The sequence below is a fragment of the Strongylocentrotus purpuratus genome, unplaced genomic scaffold (genome assembly GCF_000002235.5).
Source record: "Strongylocentrotus purpuratus isolate Spur 01 unplaced genomic scaffold, Spur_5.0 spur5_scaffold_11, whole genome shotgun sequence".
Lineage (NCBI taxonomy): Eukaryota > Metazoa > Echinodermata > Echinoidea > Camarodonta > Strongylocentrotidae > Strongylocentrotus > Strongylocentrotus purpuratus.
The window spans coordinates 10,326,347-10,350,935 of NW_022145596.1; the positions used below are offsets into that span (position 1 = coordinate 10,326,347).

Genomic DNA, 24,589 nt, shown 5'->3' on the forward strand with positions numbered 1-24,589 from the left:
TATTTATTATTGTAAGAACAGGATACAGTACCGCATCTTCTTCCTCCAAGTCAACTCAAGTTATATGTTTGGATCCATTTCTGGCACTGTAAGTTTAAAGAATAATTTTATTTTTTAGTTTGCAGTTACTCATAATTGTAAATTAAGAGATGTTAAATACAGACACAGCTGTGAAAATACTTTTTAATCTCGCAGAATCAGCATGTTTCCTACCGCACGCATAGCTCAACCTCGGCCGTGTCCTTCGGCTGAGCTGAGTGCTCGCTCCGTCGGACGACGCGATGGGTTGTCCGGACACTAAACAATAGAAAATGTTTACTGTTGAAACTTGAATTTCATGAAGAAATGTGCATCAAATAGCACTAGCCGTTATAACGTTTTGATGTCCATAATGATTATAGATCTAGATCTAGAGTCTAAGTCTTATTAAATTTACACGATTTACAAGATTTATGATAATATGAACATGATCAGAAACCATCTGATTTGGGTCATGTCATTTCTTTAATAAAACTGACATTTGTTGTCATTCCCCAATACAGATGGCAACCCAGAGATCTCGTACCGTGGGGGTGGCTATAGGCCTGTATGTCACTGATGTGCATATTTTCGTCCACGACATTTTCTCCCCGATTTTCTTTATTTAGATCTAGATCTAGATCTAGACCTCTAGACTAGATCTAGTCTAATTTCCTGATTTCCTGATTTCCTGATTTTTAAATCAGATGTAAATTAGGTCGGTTGGCGCTTACAACAAGGGCCCTTGAATGTCATTTGTCCTAATTACAGTTATCAAAATTTGATAACTCAATATTAAATGGATAAATTACGGACTTACTTATATGAATTATCCAATTTGTATCTCCGAACGTTCATGCACTCGGAACATAGACCTAGGGCTATATGACCCGGCGGCCAAAATATTTCCGGGTCAACCTACCAAAACATAGCCAAATGGCCAATCAGAGCACTCGTTTCGTGGGAGTTCGTTGGTCAAGCTGGGCTTACTCGTACGTAGCTACGGTAGCTATTGGACGTTCGAAAATAAAAAATGAATATTCATCAACTAACACCAAGACGGATAATGTTGACGACGAGACTTTCTCGGATTAATCATTAATTTAGGATCTAAATGAGCAAGCTATCGTAAGTCAAATAAGCTATATATATGTTATTTTTAATTTGTGTTATAATTGCAGCAGTTATGAGGATGTAAAGAGTCCCCAGACTTCAGTCTCTATAATCGGAGGTCTAGTGGAGCCAGACGTAGTCTCAGTTGAACAACCGACGATTAGAGAGACTGAAGCTTTCGGTCTAGATCAGATGATGAACCTTGGCATAGATGCATTGCCAATGCAATTGCAACAATTGAATGTTCATCATGACTATTGAATGACTTGTTTAATCAATCATTCAATCATGACTGATAAACCAGTACTCATGATGACACGTAAACTTTAGCTTACATTTAGCGCATGCGCATCACGTTCATCCGATCTCAGCCTCATTTTCCTAAAATAAATTGGCGCTTACAACAAGGGCCCTTCTTATTGGCTGTCGCTGGCTGCCATTCGCTTGATGTTGTAAGATATAGGTGCGAGGAGAAAGCTTGCGATTTTTCTGTTTGATCCAATACCTAAATCATGATATATTTCAGTCAAACCCTTTGTCTTTTTGTTACGATGTTTTCAGCATCCTTAAAAGGTTAATTATTTTCACTTAAGTTTAACTTTAAGTCTTACGTAACTTTTTTATAAGTTTTAAAAATTCTCATTTTCGTCATATTTTAGGAACAAACTGGAAATTTGTACTGAATGTCTGTTGATATTTCTATTTTATGTGTGTACCAATGCCATGTGTGCGTCAGTTACGTGTGAAGTGCGACACCTGTTTTTTAAAGCATGACATGTCGGTGTATAACGTATTGGCATTGCCATTGAAGTTAAGTTGCGCTTAAGTTAAGTAGGCCCTCTGTCACTTAAATTCAAAGCCACAGTGCGTATTCTAATTAAATGTGCAGTGTTCAATGCATAAAATTCTACATGCATGAATTTGGCACTAATTAACAATTTATCTGCACCAGAAAAAAAAGTCCAAGAACTACAGTAATCCAGGAATACAAACCATCATGCAATTTACGGTCATCTTCACAATTAAATCTCGTGTCTACTTTGGTGTGAACTCTTTCTTATGGTCATCGCTCTTTTCCTTGATGTTGGCTGCAAAAGGGACATGTACTAGTGTAGTGTTAGTAATGAAGCTAAGTAGCGCAGCTAACCCTAAATGATAATCTAACCCTTACCCTATCTATAAGTAGTAACTACCCTAGATGTTGGACGTTCATGGTCATAAAACGTATTTGACCTAAAGTGAGGTCTAAAGGGAGAAGAATAAAGGAAGAGAAAAAGAAAAATCTGATACATAAACAAAAGTACCAAAAAAAGGTAATCCCTTTACCATAATTATTAATTTTTAGGTCAAATTTGGCGAAAGTTGACCCTTAACATCTGATCAATAGATCTTTAAACTATAGATCTAAGTTGAAGAGGTAAAACTTAGACTGAGGCGTATTTTTTTTTTTTTTTTTTTTGTAGGAACTAGAGCCTTATCGTCAAAAATCAACCAGGATCCAATGTATAACTTTGATAATTTTTGTAATGTAATCATTTTAAGGCAGCAGGATTCAAGGATTGTATAGATTTTGCATTGATCGTATTCATAGAGCGACATAAAAAGTTGGCTTGTGCAAGTCAGGAAGTGACTACAATTTCACTTTTAATGCTAGGTGAAATTCATGCCCCAACCAACTAAAAGAACTACATTTCTCATTGAATTCTTTCCTTTCATGTCCAGGCTCACAATGCCGGAGGAACAAGCCAAGGACATCAGTGTGCGGGTCGCCATCCGTTCCCGCCCCCTCATATCCAAGGAGGTTGCTGAGGGATGTCAGCTGTGTGTCTCCTTCACACCTGGTGAGCCTCAGGTCATCCTAGGCAAGAACAAGGCGTTCACGTTTGACTATGCTTTGAGGGCAGAGGACCCACAGGAGATGGTCTACCAGAAGGTGGTGGCACGTCTGGTGGATGGACTTTTTAAAGGTGAATATTAACTTCATTCCAGAAAGTATCATGAAATAATTTCTCCTTTAAAGAAGCCTTTTTTCAAACATATTTTTGATACATAATTTGTATTTTGTAACTTTCTTGCATCAGCTATCACATTTTTCCATCAAAACTATTATGGAGCTTTCCAGAGATAAATTGCACTTTCGGCTAGACATTTTACTGGAATAAAATGATGAGGTCACAACTCACAAGTACAGTGCAAACTACTTTCCTCGTAAATAGGAGCTCCTTTTTGATAAACTAAATTATAGGAAGGTGCTTTCAGTATTTTATTGATGGCATATTTAAGTAATGTTTTCATTGGAGTTATTTCTTATGAATTTTGCAGTGCTCTTCCAGATTGTCATCACCCACTATTTCACTATTTTCCCACTGGTACAACTAGCAGTTGGGCAGGTTTGCACTAGACCAAATATCTTCAATTGAAAACAGACAGACAGGCAGTCACATTTCTATCAGTTATAATGCAGAATGTTTCTAACATCATGCTAAATAGCTTCAATATTTTGCTCCTCTTTCCCCTTTTACTGCCAAGGTTACAATGCAACGGTCTTGGCGTATGGCCAGACTGGATCGGGAAAGACCTATGCCATGGGTAATGCGTACAATATGACTGACGAGCTAAAGATGGGGGTCATTCCTAGGGTCATCCAGAATATCTTCCAATTGATTGAGGAGAAGCAGGACATGGAGATCGTCCTGAAGGTCTCTTACCTAGAGGTCAGTCAATTTAAAGTATTTCACTCACCTGCTTACATTACCACCTTGCAAATTTAATATACAGATAAATATGGAGGCCTGTGATACTTGGTGTGCACCAGTATACATGTAGCTGAGGAAGTGGCGAAAGATTTTGTTGATCTAAGTTGTTTAATCTGCTTTTTTCTTCTTCATGTATTAATATTATCATGATAGACCAAAATATGTTGATACCCCTCTTAGGGCCTTCCATAATTTCTTGATGAATGGTAAAGAATTTGGTGTAGAGAGAAAACAGTAAAAAGAGACAGAAAAGAGTGAGAGAGAGAGAAAGAGATAGATAGAGAGAAAGAGAGAAATTGAGGGGGGAGGGGGCAGAGAGAGGGAGTGTGCTTTAGATTTCAGTTTGCTCCAATACTCACCAAAATATTTGTTTGATGTGTATTGCAGATTTACAATGAGGACATTCATGACCTACTCTCAAAGGACAAGAAGGAGACACTTGCTATCAGAGAAGATATAGATGGTGGAATCAGAGTAAGTATCTGCAGTGTAAGCAAAATCATACCTCCATTTTGAAATGTAAGCAGTTTCAGCTGTATCTTCTTGTAAACTAAAGCTTTTATAAGTCTTTTTATGAGTTTTAAATGCTGCGCGGTTGAAAGTAAGTTGCACTCAAACAAATTATTTTCCATTAAAAAACGTCTTGTACACACATGTACATGCTGGTGATAACCAAATCTTTTTATTAACAGATATATCCTGTACATTCACACCTACTTTGCAATGATCGCATTATTTTTAGGTAGCAAGTACTAGAAACAGATTAAATTTAGTCACATTGCTGCCAACCATCCCTTTTTTGAAGAATGATTCCTTTTTGTTTGTTTTGGTCTTAAAACTTATATTATGATTCCTATATATTTTTATGTTTATCTGAAAACTTCTTTGTAAAACATAAAAACACATTGTATTCCTAATTCCCCCTGATGAGATTCCAAAGTGTGTCTTTTAAAATCTGTAGGCCTCCTCCAGATAATACACCTAGGCATCATTTCACAAACCGTACAAGTACAAGTTTGCTGTCATCCATTGAAATGCATGTTAATATCATGAAACGTTGCCTAGTTACAAGTTGATTTTGAGCCTAGTATGCAGTTCATTGAATGTATCTCATTTTTTGTGTGAACTAGGTGGCTGGACTAAGTGAGGTGACAGTGACCAGTGCGGGTGACATGTTTAGATGTCTAGAGAATGGCTCAGTAGGCAGGACCACAGGGTCGACGGCCATGAACCTCCAGTCCAGCAGATCACATGCTATCTTCACCATCTATGTACAGCTCAAGAAGAAAGATTCAAGGTGAGTGAACTTTTGAATGCGCTTTGCTACAAAGATATATTCTTGCCCCTCCCCCCTTTGCCATCAGGCAATAGTGCTTACGTAAGAGGAGGAAGAGGGGTGATAGCTTACTGGTATAGCAGTGGTCTCATGAGCGGGAGTTCTCAGGTTTTTAAACCAATTTGATGAGGCAGTACTATTTGATAATCCATCAATTCTCAAGGCTCCATCACCAAATCCCTCAGATAGAACATAAAGTGGGAAGTCCTCCAGTTGCTTATCATATATGCAATCTCATTCAGGTGAAATAAATAATTAATCCTCAGTCGATCAGTTGGCATTTCTTTCTTTGCCTGCCCATATAGATTTAATGAATTGATCTTCAATTTCTATGCACACGAGGGCAAGTGCAATGATTCAGTTTGAGCATTACTGCATTGCACCAAAATACAGAAAAGTGAAGGAAGCCTCTGGGACCCGTTTCACAAAGCCTTTTTTCAATGACAAATGACAAAAATCAATGACAACTCTGCTGATAACCAATCAGAAGCAAGGATTTCAGAAGCTTACAACAAAAACTGTCATTTGTCACTAATGACAAGTTCTGTGAAACACCCCCCTGTTCTTTATTCATACATATCTATTTCATTCTTTGACTTTCCAGCGAGTCCTTCTGTCATGCCAAATTCCATTTGGTGGATCTTGCCGGTTCGGAGAGAGCGAAGCGCACCCAAGCACAGGGAGATCGATTCAGAGAAGGTGAGCTACGTCAAATGCCATGTTCTGGGGGAACTTGCATAGAGAGATTATTCATTAGATATGTGTGTTTGTCTCTGTAAGGGCCCGATATGAAGTGCTGTGAATGCATCTCTACCTTTTACGACCAAACTGGTAGTTACAATGTGTAAACTGCTGCAGATCATAACATGTAAAACTAGGTCTCAGCTGTGAGATTTTAACTATTATAGACTGCACCCCATATGCCTGACAACAGTATTTGTAAGAGGTATTGGGCTTATACATGTAAACAAAAATGTAGTCTGAATTGTATGACAATGTACTGTAACCCATAGGCCTGACACAGCCATTGATAAGCTGAGGTGGGCTAGCTAATAAAACAAAAAAATACATACAAATCACATTTATTAGCAAAATTAAAAAACCCGCTAATATAAATAAGTTGGTAACACTACTTCTTCTTATTTGGCAGGTGTAAATATCAACCGTGGTCTGCTAGCTCTTGGCAATGTCATCAGTGCGCTGGGAGATGAGAATGGACGCAAGTCACATATACCGTACAGAGACTCCAAGCTGACTAGACTTCTACAAGGTAAAGTGATCCAATCCAATCCAAAAGATATTTGATATAGCGCCTTTTCCTTGCAGTTACAAAGTGCTGCACACACGCTCCACAATGTTTGATATTAGATTGATCCAAGAGGTGGGCAGAATGACCAACCCCTGTGCCCTGAACACAGAGATTTAACCAAAAAACATTTTTAGGGCTAAAAATGTATATTTTCCTGAAAACCATCAGACCTAATTCCTCTCCAAATTTAGGAATTTCAGAAATCCTGTGGGATAATTAGTCTCTGCCATCTGAAAATGGTACTGGAGGAATTGTTATGTTTTCTGTATGTCCATCCATCTCTCCTGCTTTAATCTTTGAGGTATGAACTTAAAAGTTGGTGCTAGTTTGTATCGCATATATGGATTTTGTGACTACATTGACAGGACATTTTCAGCCCATGTACTGTTTATATTTGTAAAAGTGATATCTTACTACTTAAGCAATCAAACAAAATTTAGATGACAAAAAATGTGCGTTTGCGCACTTCCGCCATGCACAGTGATTTATTGAAAATGATTTGTATTTTTGCATGCAGATTCTTTAGGAGGCAACAGCCAGACCGTGATGATCGCTTGCATCAGCCCTGCAGACTCCAACATGGAAGAGACCCTGAACACACTGCGCTATGCGGACAGGGCCAGGCGTATCAAGAACAAACCCATCGTCAACAGAGACCCACAGGCAGCAGAGCTGAATAAACTTAAGCAGCAGGTAAACTATGGGTCCTGTAGTGACGTGTTGCCCGGTGTGCTGTTAAAGGGGGGGGGGGGGGGGTTGACATTGATATTTATGCTTGACATGGGGGAATCTATGTAGCATCTCACTTTTTTTTTACCTTTAAAAAAAACGCTCATTTATCAATTTATTCATTCATTATCTTGTTTGTTCATTTCAATTCATTATTTATCTTTTCCTGGGGGGGGGGGGGTCTATTCAATCTATCTATATTCAAATCCAATATATTTAATATTATTTTGTGTATCAAATTTGTTTTCAAGGTTCAACAACTTCAGATCCAGCTCCTTCAAGGCAAAATTCTCAACGGAGAGGGTGATTCCGCAGCTGTGATGTAAATATTCATAGTTTTCAGAGACAACTAGATTTCTTTTTATTTTAATATAAAGTTTTATCCTGTGTTGTGAACTTGTGATAGTCTATATGATTGCAGTCTTTGCATAAATGTATTCATGTGAGATGTGACTTTGAAAAAGTTTTGTCCTTCATCCTTGAGTTATGAAATATTATGTATGTTCTGTAAATAATATACTTGATAGAAAACGTTCTAAATTGCAAGCAAGCACAAGTTGAACACCCTGCGTGGCATCAGGTGTGGTTTACTGAAAAAAATATCTTTTAATTAATAAAACAATTTTACTTGGCATAACAAATCTAACTTAGGACAATTCATTGGGTAATGTCTGTACAAAGCTGGTTGCATTCGGATAAAGTTAAAAGAAACATATGTGCAAGCACCAATGGTAAGAGTTAGTTCCGCTCAATTTCAGTTTGTTATGACAGTTGAAATTGTTTCCCCTAGTGTAAAAGATAAAATATTTTTCAGAATACGGCCCCTGGTAAATAAGCTTAGATATATGTAATAAAATTTGCTTTGTAGTTATAATACCACACATTCACAATTTTGGAGGTCAAATTAGATTCTGAAAGAAATTTTTCATGATAATTGCACTGGTACCTTGATCACCTTGATCTTTATCTGCCTTTTGATCTCTTTTCATATGTTCACCAAATTTGTTTTTGTCCTCTGTATTTTAGTATGGAAGGAGGACAAGATCTGAAGACCTTATTGGAGAGAAACAAGTCCCTTGAGGTGAGCAATCCATTCGTCTGATTTTCTGACATCCACGCATGCACGGTCACAAAGGTTCGTACGAATGATAATTTCGTACGAATCTCCCCGTTTTTCCATTGTCTTCCCGAATTTCCATTGTCTGAAAATCGTTCGTATGGCGTTCGTATGGCGTTCGTAGCAGTTCGTAATGGCTTTGTGACCGAGGCTTTACACTCCGATGATGATGATGATGTGTGACATTCACATCAGGGCCCCATTTCACAAAACTTGTCATCAGTGACTTATGACAGTTTTTGTTATAAGCTACTGAAATCCTTGCTTCTGATTGGTTATCAGCAGATTTGTCACTGAGTTTATTCATTTGTTGTTGAAAAAATGCTTTGTGAAACGGTCCCTGGATTATGTTTAACAATAGCAAGCTTGGTGATATGTACATTACTGGAATGAAGAAATGTACATTTGATACTGGAATGAAGAAATGAACATTACTGGAATGAAGAAATGTACATCACTGGAATGAAGAAATGTACTTTATTGGAATGAAGAAATGTACAAGTAATCTTCCAAATAGTTATCTCTTGGCTGAAATCTGTAAACAAGGAGGAATGTAATGTACATTGGAGATGCTCCAGTTCAAAAGTTCACTTCAAATCCAAGTTGAAATGATTATAGATGATTTTTATGCCTCCACAGCGAAGTAGCTGGAGGCATTATGTTTTTGGGTTGTCCGTACGTCCCGTTCTAGTGATCACGTTTTAACAGATTGATGGATTCCCGCTAAACTTGGGTCATGTATGTATCTTGTAGAGTCAATGATCTGATTAAATTTTAGGGTCATAGGGTCAAACGTCATGGGACTCATTGCAAAAATAGCTTGTGAACACATCATTAAAACTGATATAATATGGAGTACTATGAAACTCAGGACATGTATGTATCTTGCTGCAGAGCCATGTATATGAAAAATAGCTTGTAATCATAATATTCTGAGAACCTGTAAATGGACTACAGCTTAGATTGCAATCAAACTTGAATTTTAAAAATTGCTTCTGTTTTGGTTTGTAAAATGGCTCTATGCCGGAGGCATCATTTTCGACTGCCCGCAGTCGGAGATCCATCTAGTTCCTTCACTTTTCTTTTTGCAAAGACCTACAACATTTAGATCCAGACATTGTATATTAAAATTTAGGGTAGAGGTGAAATGATTTCTTCAGTGGATTATAGTACAAAGATTTAACTTGATTACTGTTCCAAGAATACCTCAAGAGTAATTGTTACTTGAATTGAAAGAATATTTAAGCAAAAAGTTGTTTATGTTTTTATTTCTCCTTTCACCAATATTTCATAATAGGCTGAAAACACAAAGCTTTCCAATGAATTGCAGGCATCTATTGACCAAACCACTCAGATGTATGAAAAGGTCATCCTAGTAAGTACATTAGTATTATTTTTATTTTTATTTGAAGAAAACAAATCTAAAAGATGATATAGAAGAGAGAGAGAGCGAGAGATCCAGTGACAATAAGACCTATAAATCTTCTATAAATTGTTTAAAAAATAAAGAAGAGAGAGAGAGAGAGAGAGAGAGAATGGGGTGGGGGGGGGGGGGGGTGGATAGGGAGGAAGCATAGAGTACTGGTAGATCATATTTGAGTGTTATCTGGGATTATATAAATAAGTGGTTTTTCATACTTAAGTGATAACAAAATAAATTTCAATACTCCCTTGTTCTACCTCTCAGGCTGAGATGACCAAAGAAAAGCTCAAACAAAAACTCGTGGAGCTCAGAGCGAGCGCCAACATGAGCATCGGAGTTCTCGACATGACCATCGCCGAGGGAGGTGCTGAGCATGACATGTCAAAGGTCAAAGAGCAGCTAGGGGTCATGAAAGACCTTCAACAGAAGATAGCAGATTTAGAGAATCAGCAGGAGGAGGATGAGAAGGCTGAAGCGCTGTATGGGGATGATGAGTCGAGACCCACAGTGAGTATCGATTCCTATGCATGTATTTAACTCCTTATTACACTTGATATCGGTTTATCTGAATGCTCACCAATGTTAGTTTTCAGTCTTTGCCTGATTTTAAGTCCTATCAACTCTCTGTTCAGGCTTTTTTGGGCTCTGTGTATAGGCCTTACAGGGCTCCATCTTGTCCCGGCTTGTTTTCAATGTAGATAGTATCCCTGTTTTGGTAGCAGCGCTCAATTTGAAGATCTTTCATGTGATCAAAATGTACTTTGTATTTTCAGTATTAGAAGAAGAAAAAAAGCTTGTACAGATTCACATTAAAAAGAGGATTGTCTTTTTAAGTTTTAGGAAAAATTCGGTCTAAATGAATATTGTGCTATATATGTTCATTTGCCATTGCAAAAGGAAATAAAAACTGATGTGTGTGAAAAGACTTGCCAGTAATATCTAGTTTTGAGGGAAATATTTGAATTTGCTATTTTTTCTATTTTTTGTTCATGTTCTGCTTTTTGTTTTTAGTGTTGTTTTGGTTTTGAGGATGCTTTGTAATTGTGTTCTATATTTCATTTTATTGTTGTTGTTGTAGATGCCCATTCAAAATTTAAACTGATTTTTGAACACTAACTTCATATTAACATGCTTTGTCCACAGACTGCTGCTACATCATCCGATGAGTCCGAATTCACTGGACCTTCCCCGCGGCCCGAAGGCGAGGCTTCCTCCTCACCCGACATCACCAAGACCCATGCCCTTCGCCAGGCAGCCCTTAGCAGGGAGCTTCATGAGCTGAACCATGCCCTGGCTAGGAAACAGGAGCTTGCCCAGACCATGGGGCAGAGTGATGAGAAGATGCAAGTCATGAGGATACAATATGAGGTCAGTCAGAGCGAGTTAGTTTCATGAAAGTTGATCTATTGACTAATTTTTGTTTTACATTGATGCTGCATTTGGAGTAGATTATTTCATGAAGAGATTCATGTAATGTTTAGCAGGTGTAGTGAGCAATTTAACTTTTGAAAACTTGACAATAGGTTTAGAAAATACAATAAATTTCAATTTTAAAGGTTGTTAATGTTGTTTACTACAGTAAATTTAGAAAGAATCTCTAGTTATACACTGAGCAGGAGCCATTTGTTTTAAACAATAATAGACCCTGTATTCACAAAAATTAACATGTTTTGCCATCTTCATCTCGTAACTCTATTCGAATTGAATATGAAGTGAAATTGCAGTAACATTAATATGTGGCAGGATTTCTGCTTAAGCTAGGGAGAATTAAGTCTGAAATTCACATTTCACAATAGATACTCTATCGGAAGACCAACTGTTTTTCAACAATTACTTTTATGATGACCCTAACTATTTCCAAAATTTCTAACATGTCCAATAAGGCTTTTAAAAAAACTTGTTGTATTGCCCTTTGCGACTGATCCAAAAATCTTAAAATCTGCTTTTTATTAAAGGTGTTTTTTAAACAGTTTTTTTAGAGAAAATAATGTTTGATGAATGATTAAAGCATTAAAAACTGGAAAATATCAGCCCAAAGAGGGGAAACAAAATTTTAAAAATCAAATCAAATAAAAAAATCGACCGACCAACCCAGGTGCTAGCACCTAAAGGGCAATACAAAATCTTTTTTTAAAGGCCTAATGTAAAACCAAATGCCACTTTATGTTGAATCAATGCAGACGACGATGAAGCAGCTGGAAGACCAGGTGAATACACTGTCAAAGGAGAAGGAGACCCTGAGCCATGAACTCTTTGCATCCAAGACAAATGCAAACTCTAACAAGTAAGACATGATAGGTCACATGTACTTGTAGATTGAAATATTAAAGGGAGCTAGTGTAGCATGACGAGACTACGTGTCTTTCCTATGGCCTGACTCGGGGCCAAAACGACTACGGACGACGCGACCGGATCAATCACGTGCGTGCAACATACGCAAAACCGAATCGTAAGGACCTTCAGTCTGTTTCGCGAACGCTAGCGCGAGCTGACCATGTAGAGATTAAAGATAAACTTTAGTACTGGTAATGCGATTGCATTGTGAAAGAAAAGGTGTGGAAAGGATCAGAAACAGTTGATCATGTAGCATGTAAGTATTTCTGTGCACTGCAAGGTTCTGGAGTCATCAAAATCATAATAAATTTGACCGAGTCTTGGTAAAGTAACAAGCACTCACATAGAAAGCTATATATGGGACAACACACATGATGTCGGGGTTAGTACTACCTTGATTTCCTTGTCTTTCTATGCTCATTACTCAGCCAGTATACATTTTCCTCCAAAATTGTTCCGCACATGTCATTTATTTGTAATCTTGAACATTCAGTGTAAGTTTCGTTTGATTCTGTGAGAATTTTTTTTTTTTTTTTTACCAGTACTGGAGTTTATCTTTAAGTCGCTGACTACCGTTAATCAAGTTTTAATCTGCATACAGTTTTATTATAATGTGTTGATTCTTGATCAAAGGTAGAAAATGAGGAAAATTTGAAAGATGAATGTGTGATATTTATATGCTATACATAGATTTGAACAATTTTTCCTGTAGTTCATTGAATAGAACCATTGTCTGATTATTTTGTTCTCTTTAAATCCTCTATTTCTTTAATAGCTTGGTGTAAAATTTAACCCTATGGTTTTCAGATCTCTCACAAGGAATCTTTCTGAGATATCCAAAGTAAGGCAGCATCACTCAGTTTATGCAGGGATGATCCTTGGGTAAACTAGCAGTTAATTTAGTGGGTGTCCTCTTTAATTACTCTCCCTTGAATTGACTGAAAGACGAGTTCCCATTGAGAGATCACATGCTTGTTTACTTTCCTAGCATGTATGTAAAATGAATAATAATTTATGCTGTTTGTTTTATAGCTTGAGTAGATGATGAGTTGATGCTGTTAACTCTGTTGTAGAGAGTGAGGATTGATCAATTTGTGCTGATTTTTTTTAAAGGCTGAATCTAGAGAATGATAAATTGAGTGCAGGGAAAAATACATGGGGGCTGAGCGGCTCAGGGCGAATGCCAAAAAGAGCCCCCCCAAAATTTGCATAGAGTTCAATGCAAAACAAATTAAAGAGTGTTGTTTTAATGCAAGCACGCTTGTGAAGTAGCCCCCGAAATTGTGATTGGCGCTGTTTAAAACTGTATGATATAAGGTATATAATATGTATTTGTGTAGGTTGAGTGAGCAGCGTCGTAAGAGACTGCAGGAGTTGGAGGCACAGCTTGGTGAGTTGAAGAAGAAGATCAACTCACAAGCCAAGCTCGTCAAACTCAAAGAGAAGAGCGATCTAACCGTCGGCAAACTCAACAATGAGATCGGGGTATGAACAAATTATTACTATGCTTATTACCTGTCTCTAGCTAAATATATATATATATATATATATGTCAGTCAAATTTTTATGATCTTTTCTTTGGACCAAACACTGGTACCAAATCATAACCATGAACCTAACATAAAACCAAATCACAGCCACTACCTTAATCCCAAATAAAAACTGATAAAGATTTGATCAAATATTGGAGCATCTGTGAGATCATCAACTGAATGCTTTCTTACTAATTCTTTGTGCAGTCAATGAAACAAGCCAGGGTGAGACTGATGAAACAGATGAAAGAAGACACCGGCAGATTCCAGCAATGGAAACGGACCAAGGATAAAGAAGTACTACAGCTCAAAGCAAAAGTAGGTCTATGCACACTGTAATATATGATATGATCTATAGTCCACTGTACCTTCTTATGTAACTTTTGCATATGATCTCAACATTATCTTGACAATCTAGGTTCCAGTGTAATCAATTTGATAAAGTATGTGATGGAGAATATTTCAGAGATGCATGATATCAAGCAAGGTATACATACAGATAACACCCTAACCAAGTTTTGTAATTGTTTAAGTATGTGAAAAATTGATTTGTCCTGTTTTGCATTTCCTAAAAATGTGACATATAAAAGCTTAAATCTACAGATATTCAACAAAGTACTTAATTCTATTGGTCCAACTTTCATCCTTGAGTTACGAAAAACATTTAATTCACAAGGGGTATGAATAATTTAGTTGTTATGGTAATTGTATATTATTTATACCAATTTCACCTACATTCACAAAATATATTGGGGTTGTACAGCTCTGTGTTTAATACATGTGTCAATAAAATGTAAAGAAAGAATTAAATTTATGTTTATTTATTCTCTTATTCCTGTGTAGGACCGCAAGCGCCAGTTTGAGTATACAAGGTTGGAACGTCAGAACCAGAAGACCCAGAATGTACTCCGGAGAAAAATGGAGGAGGTAGGTGACATATCTTTACTTTATTAGTATGTTTTATTTCTTCTTTTTGGGGTCTAATCACATTTGATTAACATCGTGAGGCCACATAATCTGTTTGTCCAGTACTTAATGTTTGCAATATCCGCTCAAGTTAAGAAAACATACATTGGTGAGCACCAGAGCATCCTCCAACAGGAGTCCCACCATTGGAATTCAGTCTGGGTTATTCTAAGAGATCACTGCTCAAAACGAGAGTACGCTCCAGAGCCATCTAGACTCGAGTTTTGCCAAATTTGTTTCACTTGGTCACAATATGGTGTAAATTCTTTTGTTCTGTGCATGCCCAAGGTAGCAAAGCATTATTGGCCATATTGTGCCCAACTTATACCGAACTGGCAAAACTCTCCTAATCAATGGCTCCGTTCGGCACCTACTGGGATAAGCTCCTGGGCAACACTTGTGACTTTAATACATGTAAACAGAATGTGCTAAACGTACTGAAAAAGAATTCACAAAGACTGTTATAAAAATCCCATTTCAGTGAATTGTATATTGTCTTTGTTTCTTTGGAATGCAGGCATCAGCTGCTAATAGACGCTTGAAAGATGCTCTTGAGAAGAAGAGTAATGCAAGGAATGGCAAGACGAATGATACAAATAGACTGGAAGGCATGGGCAAGAGGATTAAGGTAAGATTGAAAATTATTCATCAAATGGTATCCACTAAAACAAATGCACCTTGGTATATAGATGTATATTAATTTAACCAAAAAAAGGGAAAACAAGCTGTTACTACTTACTAGTATTACTTTAAACAGAATTTGCTACCCAAAACACTGAAAAAAAAGAAAGAAAAGGAAGAATTGTCAACAGTTTGAGAGTTTGTTTCATAGGTTGTTGCTTTGGCTAAAAATCACTACTGCACCAATAAAAGTGAAACTCATAAATCATTAAAGATGAAGTTGAGTTCTGGTCATGCGATTGCATTGTGAAAGAAACGGTGTGGAACCGACCAGTAAAGGTTGATCATCTAGCATATAAGAATTTGTGTGTATTGCAAGGTTCTGGAATCATCAAAATGATAAGAAATTTGGCCAAGTCTTGGTAAAGTTACAAACACTTGCACAGAAAGATGTATATGGGACTACACGAACACGTGGCGTAAAAAGCCGGCCCCCGATTTTTACGATGTTACATGCATATTTAGAATATGAAGGCATTTGAAGAGCCATGCTTTTCAGGGAACATGTCTTAACTGATGTTCTTCCACACTTGCATAATAAGAATGAGTAATGCTCACAAATTATTTTTCACCTCTTCCCAGAACTCAACCTTCTCTTTAAGAAGGGAAGAACTTATTTACGTTGATAAATGATTCAATTCACAGTGTTCCTTTTCTCCTTCCTCACATATCGTCCAACCTACAGTTTTCCTTTGCTAAACCTCACCACTCGCACTGCCAGAAATATACCATTGTCGTGTGAGGTTATCCCAGATAGCTTAGTCATGAGGTGCCGTAGTCGAGTGGCACTTGACTAGAAATGCATAGGTTATAGGTTCAATCCCTGACACAGCACTGATGTCCTTTGGCAAGGCGTTAATCTAGATTTGCCACTCCATACCCAGGAGAGAAATGGGGACCTGTTAGGATGACAAAAGTCTTTGTGTTAGTAATTTCCATATGCCCTCACAGTGACCATATGGTAGAAATACTCCCCAGGTAGTGGAGATGGTGCACATTGTGCAGGAATGAATCCGATGCTCGGGGTAATGATATCTGTAGAGTGCTCAGGGAAAGATTTTTGTATTACATACTTTATAAATCCAGATTATTGTTATTATTATTACATGTGTTATTGAATTTGTATTTATCCTGACGATTTTACTGTATTTGATGTTTCTATCTTCCGCATTGTAGTCATGGATTGACCATGAGCTTGAGGTACGTGTGAGTGTGAACGAAGCCAAGAGGCATCTAGCCTCGCTCCTCAACGACCGAAAGACCCTGTCCAAGGAGATCGGCCGACTGGAGAGATCGCAATCAACACCACAGGGTGACAGTCAGGTAATACCATATTTTAGATTATTGTGCTTCATTTCCTTTTATACCGGTAGTTATTGTGATATTTGAATTCAAATTCAAACATGGAAGAAATTATCCTTCACTCCTGTTTGTCTCTTAAGCCCCTTCCACAACCAATGTAAACTGCCTACCGTATATAAAATGTTGCAGAAAATACCCCAGAAATATTTAAATGCAAAGCAAAAAAGGATTAAAAAAAAGAAAATTGCCTTACAATGGCCCATATGCTGACTCTGATCTGTCTGTGGCTATATATGCATACACTAAATGGACATGATTTTAGCTGCTGCTCCAGTTGTGTTTGAAGCAGTATTGCATTGTGTCTAAATGAAGCTTTTGGTTTTAAATCAATTCACATTGAAGCAATACCATTTGTTTACCCTGAAAAGTTCTGATATAATCAATCGAGGCAGCATTTAACAATCAAGAAAATTAATAGAATAAGCAACTGCAGTCCAAAATGAGTAACCTTTGAAGTTGCTCATGCGTGTGTATATAGAGGGCAGCACGTGGACGTACGCACAGGAGCGTAATACTTGTTGGGTCAGTATTATGTAGTGATCCCCAAGTGGCCTACTTTACGAACAACTATATACCAATGCATGAACATCTTTAATATCTCTTGTCCTTTTATTCTGTAGGAACCAAGTGGAAAGCCATTGTTGAGTAGATTGAATGAGCTGAGATCAGAGATTGAACTACGTAACGCCCAGATCTCCGATCTCCAGCAGAAAATAATGGACGCTGACAATGGTGAGTTCCTAGTTTCTGGCTCTGCTCTTATACATCTTATACATTGTAAAATGTAGTTAGCATAAGTGTGGTAATAAGCACATCATAGGCAAATCACCTAGATGTCACAATGCATTTCACTGTCTTTTTTAATGCTGTACTCAAATGCTGCAATCCCCACTCTCAAGGGGAAAGTGTAATTGTAACTTTATATTTACTCTGAAGGGCCTAAATTGTATGCCTGTATAAGTGGAAACGTTCAACAGTTCAAGGCCTGTCATAATTGTAAGGGAAATACAATTTTTATGTTCGAGATGTAGGGAAACAGTGTTTATATTATATATATACAGAGAAACCACAAGAGATTTAAAGAAAATTATAGCCATAGCCTGTTCTAGTTGGGTCTTCCTACTTAAAAATGCGTTCCTACATTCTTATTTTCTCTTATTTACATTTATTCATCCGTTCCTGATTACCTTCTCACTATTCTGCAGATGAGAAGTCACAGACGAATAGATGGCATAACATCACCAGTATGCCTGAAGCTAAGTGCAGCATAGACAGACTCATGGAGGCAGTAAGTCAATCTCTTTGCATCTTCACACATTCTATTCAATATCTCTTTTGACTATGAAGAAATTTCCATCCTCAGCGTTTAGAATATCCAAACCTTAATTGTTTTAGAGGGATTGGTATTCATTTTCATTTGCAGCTAATTTTGCCCAGGGGCAAAGTTAACATTGTGTGGTGATTAGATTTCTAGAGCTAATGTACTTGCTAGATACCAGTCGCACTAGATTGCATGTTTTGTAGACCTTTTTCATCTCAAAATCTTCATTATAACCTTTTATAATTTACTATTTTACACATTTGTGTTATACTTTCTTGAAAATTTGAGGTCGAAACCCCACATACTTGTGTTCACTTCAGGCATCATGGCTTTTAAGTTAGCCTCTGGGCCAAGTTCACCAGCTTTCAAATACTGTGATGTCTTAGTTGTCATGTTTGCAACTTATAACTGTTTATCTGGATGAATGTACAAAATACAAATATTTTTATATTGAATGAATGAATAGATGGATGAATGGATGGATGAATGAATGAATTGATTAATTCATAAATGAGTAAGTGTGTGAATAATTGAGTAAGGAATAAAGGAATGGTTGATGATTTGATGAATCAGGCATTGGTTTAGTGAGTGAAAGAATACCGGTAATGAAGGAAAGTCAATTGAACTCCTTTCTAATTTGCACATAGGCTACCTTGTCACGGGTAGAGATGGGCATCCTACAGAGCAAGCTCTCTGATCATCAGTCATCCCTTGACGATGCGCATAAAGACAAGGAAGAGATGGAGACGGAGATGGACCAGGTGAAGATGGCATACGAGAGAGAAAGGACGGAAATACAAAGAGCTCATGAAGACAAGGTGAGAATGAGATCCCCTTTTATCGTTACCTACCGCAGTTTTCTTTTTTAGGGTATAGTTTTAACTTTGAGAAGAGTTGTTGATGTTATTTTTATATTTTCGGCATAGAGAGTGGAATTTGAGAACATTGATAATGACTTGCGGTTAAAATCAATTTGTGACTTCTTTCATTTTAGGGATAATCTTTTAGAGTTTGTCATACTTTTTAGTCTTCCTATAACTGCTAGTTTTCCATTTGCTACTATTTTGTAAATTTTAGTGTTATTGTTGGAGCATACTCTTAGCTGTGCTCTTGGGGTCATGTCCCCTTTGTAAGCTGTACTTCTTGTTCATGTTTTCTTGTACATATATTATACATCAATTGATTCAGGATGTAAACATTACCTATATGTTCCGTTTATTCTGATTCTTCCTTATGAATAGATTCTGTATCTACTGACTCAGCTCTCATCAGCTTCTGACAAAGTGGACGAATCTGAACAGAAGATGAATGGAGAGGAGAGCATGCTCAAACAAAGACTTCATTTCCAGGTCAGAATCTATTACAAAGTTTATATTGATGTCAAAGTCCATCTCTCGTGAGTTTCAATATGTAATGAGTCGCAGTTTGATCAAACAAGACTTGATGGAATACCCTCAATGTGCCTGTCAATTTTGCAGGCTGCAAAACCACTCAAGCCTCCCTCGAGAAACAAGGGCCCGTTACATAAAATTTATCTTTGATGGTAACTTTGCCATCAATGGCAACTACCATGGTAACAGGGCTCAACAGCCAATCAAAATCAAGGTTTCCATGCTAGTTACCATTGATGGTATAACTACCATCAATGGTAAGTTTTGTGCAACGGGCCGAACCCGTTTGAAATTGCTTTATATAGTATATCCTAAAGACTTCTTCACATTTGGAGATACAGAATGTCCTTATTATTAATGTTTTTGTTTTTCTCTGTGATTGTAGGAGGAGCAGATTGAGGAGTTGAAGTCCATACATGAACAGCTTCAAGAGACAATACTAGAGAATGATGAGCTCAAGAAGGTAAGCATACCTTAAAGCAGGACTGCACTACTTGTAGCTACTTGCGCCCTCTATATAGCAAACATTGCCTGAGCGGTACCCGTTGGTCCCCCATGATCCCCTTTTTCTTATGTTAATTGAGAGCTGATTTGATGAGATAACCACCTGTCAGTGACCAAGCAGGGAGGTCTAATCCCTCCTGGCCAAACTAGTGCAGACAGGCATTAAAGGAAAGGAAAACAGTGTTCTGGTTTTGGATTAGTAAACATAACATTATGATACTTGTTTCTATGCACTTCCAAAGTGCTTTTGAAATCCGTGCAGTATTGGTCCATCACTGAGGGGGCTCTGATCTCATGGGGGAGGGTTGGACATTTTGACGCCGATGAGATGTGAGGGAAAAAAGGCCATCAAGTGAGGAGAGGGTGAGGAGGGGGCTCAATCATCTTAAATCATATTTGTGTTACCTTTCTCTTCTTTTTTTATCTTTGTTTCTTCCCCCTCCCCCTTTTTTATCACACCATTTGATTAGGTAGAGCCTGGAGGGCAAATACGGGTAAAATGTTTAGAGAGGTAATCCATTATAAGCAGACGACCTTCCATTTAATTTTGTTTTAATTGTTTCCATAGAAACTGACTGTAGCGACGTACAAGGGAAAGAAGTCTGCACTTATGCCTGTTCTCACATCCCCAGAGGCCTCACCCATCCCTCAGATGAAACCTAAGAAGAAGGTATTTGTAGAATACCACATTCCAGAGAATTGTCCGTTACGTGTAGTAGGTTTTCTATGTTATGATTTTCACATTGTACGTGATTTATAGAACATATAAACATACATGTATTGTACATTTGAAAAAATGTAAATTTTGAAAGGATAACTGCTCTGCTGTTACAGGGTACCTCAATAAACCGTCTTGTTTGGTATTCACTTAGTAATTTAATAAATTCCCATTGATTTTATATCTTCACACTTTTGCTTTATAGAGAGAGAGAACTGGATATTTTTTGTTTGTCTATGACTTGGAACATAAGAATGCATGATCCACAGGGTTGGTTAATTCCACTTTCAATTGCACTAGTTTTGTCCAAGTCTTTGAATTTGACTAGCATGAGAATACATCATTACAAAAAGGATATAATTGTCTGAGAGAATTAGATAATTTGTTACATTATTTCTGTGTCTTTCTTCAAAGTTATTTATTATTATTTTTTTTTTTCCCCCTTGAAATCGTGCTTTGTGCAGAGATCAACCGCAGTTCCTAAAGCGAAGAAAATAGAACGTGTCACTCTTGAGGAATTCTTTAGTGCTGGGGAGAGTGATTCTGAGTTTAGTCCTGATTCAGAATCGGACTGGATGGAAACTCCCGTCAAGAAGAAGATATCTCGAGCCAAGGTATAGTAACACCCGCTTTAATGAACTTAATTGTCCCAGGTGTAGTATTGAAAAGATGAGGGAGAAGGTCCCCTATCTGGAAATACAAAGCTGGCAGGTGTGTCACATGTTCTGAATATGACTTGCTTTTTTCCTACAATTATTTATTGGATGTTCTACAGAAGTCAGAAGTCCAGCCAATTTTAGAAATGTAGGTCCTTCGTAGACCAAATGATCATACTCGGTTTCAAATATGTGTTTGTGTGTTGAAACAAACGGAGGTTTGTCTGAAACTCCTTTACAAAGACATTACAGATTTACCCCCATATCGACCTGAAAAAGTCCTAGCGTTCTTATTGTTTGCCTGATTTCATTCCTACTTTCATCAATCTTTTCTTTGATGATTCTGCTTTCCTTCAAAGCAACCTGCTCTCAAGGTTGGATTGAACTTTAATGGGTCCATCTTGGTTGTTCATGCTTGTTAGTTATCTGTTCTTAACAAATGTTACCGTCTTGTGTATCATTACAGACATGTAACTGCAAAATTAAGTGTCGCGGTACATGCGGCTGTAAGAGGAACGGTCGTTCCTGCAGCAAGGCCTGCAGGTGTGACCCGACAACCTGTGCGAACCGCAAAGGTCGCGATTCATATGATCCAGATGAGAGTGCAGAATCGGTGAGTAGCTTCAATTTTTATGCCTCCGCCACCGAAGGTGGTGCCGGAGGCATCATGTTTTCGGGTTGTCCGTCCGTACGTCCGTCCGTCCGTACGTCCGTCCGTCCGTCCCGTTTGACCGTTATCACAATATCTCAAGAACCATTTAAGATTTAAACTTAAGACTTGGGAATAGTATTTATCACCATAGGAAGACGATCTGATTAGATTTTGGAGTACGTAGGTCAAAGGTCACAGGTCACAGAGGTCAACTTATGAAATTCCTTGTATTGAGTTTGTTAGCGCGATATCTCAAGAACCATTTGAGATTTAAACTTCAAACTTAAGGATAGTATGTATCACCATAGGAAGACGATCTGATTAGATTTTGGAGCACGTATGTCAAAGGTCAAGGGTCACAGAGGTCAACTTATGAAATTCCATACATTGAGATTGTTATCATGATATCTCAAGAACCACTGGAGATTTAAACTTCAAACTTAGTGATAGTGTGTATCACTATAGGAAAACAATCTGATTACATTTTGGAGCACGTAGGTCAAAGGTCAAGGGTCATAGAGGTCAACATGAAATTCCATACATTGAGATTGTTATCATGATATCTCAAGAACCACTGGAGATGTAAAAACTTCAAACTTAAGGATAGTATGTATCACCATAGGAAGACGATTTGATTAGATTTTGGAGCACGTAGGTCAAAGGTCAAGGGTCACAGAGGTCAACTTATGAAATTCCATACATTGAGATTGTTATCATAATATCTCAAGAACCACTGGAGATTTAAACTTCAAACTTAATGATAGTGTGTATCACCATAGGAAGACAATCTGATTAGATTTTGGAGCACGTAGGTCAAAGGTCAAAGGCCACAGCGCACATTATGAATGCAAAAACAGCTTGTGATCGCGTTATCTCAAGAACCGATTGATGGATTCATGCCAAAATTAGGTCATGTTTGTTACTCGCAGAGCCAATGAACTGAGTAGATTCTTGGTTCATAAGGTCAAAGGTCAAAGGTCATGGGCCCATTATGTATGCAAAAATAGCTTGTGAACGCATACTCATTAGAACTGACAGATGGATTACTATTTAACTCAGAACATCTTGCAGAGCCAATGAACTGAGTAGATTTTATGGTCATGAGGTCAAAGATCAAAGGGTCATATATGTATATGAGAAATTGCTTGTAATCACAATATTCTGAGAACCTGTCAATGGATTACCATTGAACGTGAATTCAATTTTTTTTTTCTGTTTTGGTTTGTAAAATTGCTCTATAACGGAGGCATCATTTTCGACTGCGCGCAGTCGAATTCCATCTAGTTTTCTTTCTATTAAAATGAGTAATGACAATAATTAAAACATTGATAGTTAAAGGTAAAGACCAGTATTGGAAACGCCCCAATTTCAAAAAATGAAATGGAAGCTCTTATTACCAATCATGTGAAAGAATATGTTTTGAATATACATGATGATAAAAATTTTGATGGGAAACCGCCTACTAATTGATATATTTGGTAAATTAGTGTATCTCTTGCCTGTTGAGAGATATGAAATACATGTGTCGCGCACGTGTGTGTAGTCCCATATTCATCTTTCTGTGTACAGTGCTTCTAACTTTATGAAGACTTGGCCAAATTTCTTATCATTTTGATGATTCCAGAACCTTGCAGTACATCTATGACGCTAACTTTTGACATAAGTATTTAACAGCTAGTACAAAGTTTTAGTGTAAGAAAATTCACGGACATTTATTCTACTCCCTTGTTTTACAGACTTCCACCAACATCACCAGCGTAGAAAACACAGACATGATGAACACCACTGTCGTCATAGAAAACAGCGCATCGGAAGCAGACGCAGACACTCCTGGCCTCCGGGACTTCAAGCTGCCAAGCAAGCCCCACCCCCGCAAGGTCCTGGCCCCTGCCAACGGCTCAGTGGATGCTGGCAAAACCGTCAAACCGAAGTTAAAGCGGGAGAATGCCTTTGGAGGGGCTTCCCGCAAGCGATCGTCCGATGCCCTGAAGCCGAAGGGCGATGTCGCCGGGATCAAGGGGTCATTGACCAACGTGGAGAATGAGGGGATCGTGAAGCGAAAGAGGAAACTGCTGGGTCCCAGTAACCGCAGCTTCTTCAAACCTCTGGATGTCTGATTGAGCTGATAAAAATCACTAAAAAGTATAAGAGACAATTCTTTGGTGAGAGGGGCATTTTTCCTATCAGGAGCATATTTTGGGAAAGTAAAGTGAATGCTTGAAGAGGAGTTGTAGATGCTTCTGTATTTCAAAGCATTGGAAAGCTAGCTGAGACTTGTTGTGATTGTATTTGTTTTGTATTGTGTGTGAAATTGACTAAAGAGATACAACATGAATTAATGGTGAAACATTGATGTAACTGTGGCCTATTCTGCATTGCTTCTGAAGAAAGCAAGCGAACAAAATAAATGTATTATCAAGTGCAAAAGAAATGATGAATTAATGCATTCTATATTAGAATTGTCGCTTTCAGTGAGCATTTTGTACATGTATGGTGAAACATTGATGTAACTGTGGCCTTTTCTGCATTGCTTCTGAAGAAAGCAAGTGAACGAAATAAATGTATGATCAAGTGCAAAAGAAATGATGAATTAATGCATTTTATATTAGAATTGTCGCTTTTAGTGAGCATTTTGTACATGTACCAGTTCTTTCAAGCAAACTATCAATGA

General features: G+C 37.7%; 1 protein-coding gene across 1 annotated transcript; it reads left to right on the top strand.

Moving 5' to 3' along the window:
* On the top strand, positions 1-24,508 carry LOC590676 (chromosome-associated kinesin KIF4). Its single transcript, XM_030980606.1, has 28 exons — positions 1-88; positions 2,854-3,098; positions 3,661-3,845; positions 4,275-4,361; positions 5,018-5,184; positions 5,828-5,922; positions 6,374-6,493; positions 7,050-7,225; positions 7,513-7,583; positions 8,288-8,342; positions 9,676-9,753; positions 10,066-10,308; positions 10,945-11,169; positions 11,982-12,085; positions 13,476-13,620; positions 13,875-13,985; positions 14,511-14,594; positions 15,151-15,261; positions 16,491-16,637; positions 17,297-17,408; positions 17,882-17,964; positions 18,645-18,815; positions 19,239-19,346; positions 19,774-19,851; positions 20,461-20,562; positions 21,075-21,224; positions 21,733-21,879; positions 23,655-24,508. Exons 2-28 carry the CDS (start codon positions 2,861-2,863, stop codon positions 24,033-24,035), a joined length of 3,774 nt encoding a protein of 1,257 aa, XP_030836466.1. The 5' UTR covers positions 1-88; positions 2,854-2,860; the 3' UTR covers positions 24,036-24,508.
* The last annotated feature ends 81 nt before the right edge of the window (positions 24,509-24,589 follow it).